We start from the raw sequence: 4,208 nt of genomic DNA on the forward strand, positions 1-4,208 counted from the left end.
CATTTGTTGAGATGCAGAGGATAATGTACACAGTGCTCACAGGCCTGCAAACCCCCCACGTGGAAGGGCAAACATTAGATGATGTCTGACAAGGGCTTACCTGGTTTTGTGTCTAGGGTTTTTAGTTTAGCCAGCTTCTTCACCTTGACCTGCTTGGGCAGGTCTCCTGTGGAGAGACATCAGGTGACAAGTTCAGGCTCTGAACCCACCCTCACAGCTGCAGCACACACCCCAGGGTCTTTGCACCTGAGAATATTCAGTCCTACATGTGTGCACCTTCAGTCACATCCTCCCTTAACTTCACCCTCTCATAAGCCTTCTTGTCTGCTAATATTCCTACTGAAATTTTGGGACAGGAACATGTTAAGGAGGCGTTACAAAAAAAACCCAAACTCCTCAACCTAGAGGTTCTGTTGGTTCTATAGATAATCAGAGTCTCTCTCTACCTCTGTTCTCTATGAAATATTCTCTTTCCCACCCAGGAAGGACTTCTCCTTTTCTTAATGCTTCAGAAAAACAAAGCAAGTTATCGTCTCCACAGTTTGTCCTCACCATTATTGGTGCTCACCCTGCACACCAACTGAGTCACAGCCCAGGCTTCCCTTTGGTTCCTCAGCTCCCACAGGGCTGATGATGAGTAAAACCACAACTCTCAGCTCAGCACTAGCCTCTAACAAGGTCTACTGGCACAACAGGACTTTGGTTCCACCCTTACCTGACATTCTGAGCTCCCCAACCCGAAGAATGTGTGGCCAGTGCTGGAGAGTTTTGATGAAGAAAGGGTTTGTGACTCCCACAACAATGTTTGGCCTAGAAAGAAAAGGGGGGAGGGGGAAAGGCAAACACCAACCTCAGGGCTTCCCTCACACAGACAGGGTGAATGGGTGGAAGGGTCTCCTGGCTACTCACGGGGCCTGTGTCCTGGTGGTGTACTCCTTGAACTCACTGTCGTGGATGGTGAAGTAGGGCCTGTAGTCACAGCAGTACCTCAGGGGAGCAAGGCAGCTGTAACAACAGGCAGAGAGTGGCCACACAGCCTTCACAGGGGAGGAGTGTCTCTTTACATCACACTGATGTCCTAGAGCAGTGTTTTGTCCTGCCAGAGGTAACATTTTGGGGGAGTTCCAGGCTTTAGGTTGTTGGAGTTTTTTTTTTTTGGCTAAAGCTGAGTTCAAAGCTAGGGAGAAAAAGTTCCTCAGGGTCTCCCCAGGTGGGAGATTCACTTTTCTCCCCCATGGGTGGAATATGAGCAAGACTCTTGCTATGCCACTTGCCTTACTCACTTTTGTAGCCAAACTAAACCTAACACAAGGAACCCAACAGAAGAGTGGATCTGAAAAACTGCCAGGATTTATTACTCTCCTTACCTGTATCTCAGGATTTGAGGGCATTACCTGGTAAGTGCCAGAACCATTTCTGAAGAGACTGTAGGGGATGGTGCCATTATGACAATTGGCTCTCCCAGTAACATCAGCTCCCACAACATCTGGATGTGAATGAGCACTGGCTGGAAACATCTGTGAGTGAAGGGAAGAATGAGGTTAGAAATGCAATTCAGTAAAGACCAGACACATTGTGCCATATAAGCCTCTCCAGATGTGCTTCACCTGGGGATTTGAAATCTAGGATTGATTTTCAGCATCCCACCACATGTCTACACACACAGTTCCTCAAGCCTTTTGCACAGGTTTGAAGGAAGTGCTCTGCAAAGCCACCTGCCAGTGGGATTCCTCTCAGCATGCCTTTGCATCCAGGCACAGTAACATGCCTGTGGCTCACAGCAAACCTGTGTCCATCAGAACAGCACCTACAAAGCCAGAAAGTTTGGCTCAGAGACACAGTGTGTGAGCTTCAGGGCTTGAGCTGATCCCCAGCTGCAGCCAAGCAAAGAAACTCTCCTCTAACTGGGATACAGGGGGCTGTGTAAGGGTCAGAACACTGCTTTAAACACTGGCACACAGGTTTAAACACCACAGAAGCTTTGCAGGCCCAGGACTCTGAATGAAACCCTGCAGAGCAGTAACTGCTGATTCCTCATCTGACATCCTCACTGTACGTATGATTTATAGGGTACTATGAGCAGGAAAAGCAGGTGGAAAGGAGAGAGTTGCAGGGATGGTGGCTCTCACCTGAAGAGATCCAGTTCATGAATACTGGGGAGAACCAGTGGAGCTGGTAACAGGTTCTAAATGAGAAAGAAAAAACATGTAAAAATCAAACCAACCCCAAACAGTTAGAAAATGGAAACATCCTGTCTGAAACACCTACACTGACCCCATCAGTCCCAAAGCAGCTCCCTCTCAATACACCCAAACAGAAGAGAACAAAGTTAATGCTCAGAGGCATGAGCCAGGAACAGATCTGGATTGAGCATTCAAGGTCCTCTGCTAGAAGATGGCCAAGAATCCCTTTGGTTCAAGATGTGAAACATTTCCTGTGTCTGCTCCTTTGTTTTCTAGAGCTTCCTCTGCTGCAGGGCAGAGCTTAAGATACAGACAGGGACAATAAGCAGTATGAGTCCCAGAAGTTGTCAACGTTATTCAAAGGAGAGATAAAGGGAAAAAAATGAAATGAACAAGAATCAAAAAGCTGAATAGAAGCAGTGAAGATGCTCAGATAGAAAATGCTGCACAACAGCAGCAGAAATGAAGGCAGGGGCTCAAGGAGACCAGCTCTGCCTGAATTCCCAGGACAGGCAAGGTGAACAGAAACTGAGAGCAATGCACATCCCTAACTCAAAGCTCTCAAATTCTGTGCCCAGTCCTGTTTGGAGAGACACAGGCAAGAGAGTGTGCAGTTTGAACTGGATAACTTAAACCACATCCACCCCAGGACAGGGTGGTTTCAGACAGGGTAGGGCTGAAAGAGTCCCAGTTCCCTCCACCCTCCTGCCCATCACGGGCTGTGTCGTGCCATGCTTCACCTCACCTCTTGATTGCACTGCTTCACTGGGCTTGATCCTGGCTTATCCACCCTGGATGGGATTCTCACCTAGATGACAAATAAGACCAGGCAGATTATCCAGGGGCACACAACAGGCTGGCATGCACACACACTTTGCTTTCTTCCCTAACAACCACCCACGTGAGAAAGGTTCCTCAATTATCAACTCCAATGGTACAGAGGTTAGGACTAAAGGGAAAGAATCTAGACTCATGAGCAATTTTACCATCCAGAAGAAGAGGGAATTCATGTCCCACTTCTCAGCTTGCCTCAGGCTGCTGCTGAGCACAGATCACCAGCAACAAGTACCTGAATGACAACTCCCATCACGGGAAGGTTCAGGGTCTGTCCTGGCACAGGAGGTGGCCACTGATCGATCTCGTTGCACACTGCAGGGACACAGGTAAAGAAAAAAGCTGAACTCTGAAGGTCCAGGCAGTGGATTCAGCTGGTCCTGGGAGATCCAGCAGTTTAATTACCACTCACTCCTAATTCCCACGTGCCCCTGGCTAGCTGCAGACAAGCACTGGATCAAGTAATGGGGTGAGGTTAGGTCAGACACCACCTGGGTCTGCAGCACCGTTTCCAGTGCAGGCCCAGCAGTGCTGTATTGCTGATAAACCATGGAGCAGTGGAACAAAGTCCTAGCCAGGGGTGCAGCACCAGCAGCTCTCCCCTCTCCCCAGGAGCAGACCCTCTGCAGGATGGGCAGCTCTGTCTGTGGGGCTGTCAGACACCTCCCTGCACAGCTGGGCAGAACTCTGACACACCAGCCACTTGGATGAGAGTGTTCCCCTGCTGGAATCTGTTCCAGAATTAACTCATTTAGAACATTTCAGCTGCCTTTCAAGAACATCCTGCTAAAACCTGGGAAAGGTTTCAGTATGGAGCCCACCCTGCTAGAGCCTCCTGCTCACCTGCCTCCAGACAGGGCTCCAGCTTCTCAAAGTACTCAGGAGCAATGAGCTGCAGCAAGGACTGGAACAAGTTGACGTAGGGGAGGCGTGACACCAGCACCAGGGACTGAAACAAGGCACAGTTAGGAGCCAGAGAGCCCAGACATGGTCATTTCCAGCACTGCATCCACTGATACTGCTTACTAGAGGGCTATACTTAAAAAAAACAACATCAAAAGCATGAGAGAGCTAAAAGCAGCACTTGGACTGCTGGAATTCTTGCTAGCTACCTAGCTGTTGAGGCTTCAGGCTCTGGGTACCCAGGCAGGGAGTTTTGTGTTTAATGGCAGCTTGTGCTGCAACCATGAG

The 4,208-nt window shown here is 49.1% G+C and overlaps 1 protein-coding gene across 1 annotated transcript in view; it reads right to left on the reverse strand.

Annotated features, from left to right (window-relative positions):
- Positions 1–100: 100 nt before the first annotated feature.
- The window catches only part of LOC103776739 (protein DENND6B-like), a gene marked incomplete at both ends in the record, with an annotated part of 8,678 nt that continues 4,570 nt past the window's right edge, over positions 101–4,208 (reverse strand). Inside the window, 8 exons of the mRNA XM_008944262.1 lie at positions 101–166; positions 716–810; positions 910–1,005; positions 1,395–1,517; positions 2,130–2,185; positions 2,929–2,991; positions 3,253–3,332; positions 3,861–3,966. Coding sequence (XP_008942510.1) covers positions 101–166; positions 716–810; positions 910–1,005; positions 1,395–1,517; positions 2,130–2,185; positions 2,929–2,991; positions 3,253–3,332; positions 3,861–3,966 — 685 coding nt within the window. The remainder of the gene's footprint in view (positions 167–715; positions 811–909; positions 1,006–1,394; positions 1,518–2,129; positions 2,186–2,928; positions 2,992–3,252; positions 3,333–3,860; positions 3,967–4,208) is intronic.

This window comes from Merops nubicus, unplaced genomic scaffold (genome assembly GCF_000691845.1).
Source record: "Merops nubicus isolate BGI_N331 unplaced genomic scaffold, ASM69184v1 scaffold7847, whole genome shotgun sequence".
Taxonomy (NCBI): domain Eukaryota; kingdom Metazoa; phylum Chordata; class Aves; order Coraciiformes; family Meropidae; genus Merops; species Merops nubicus.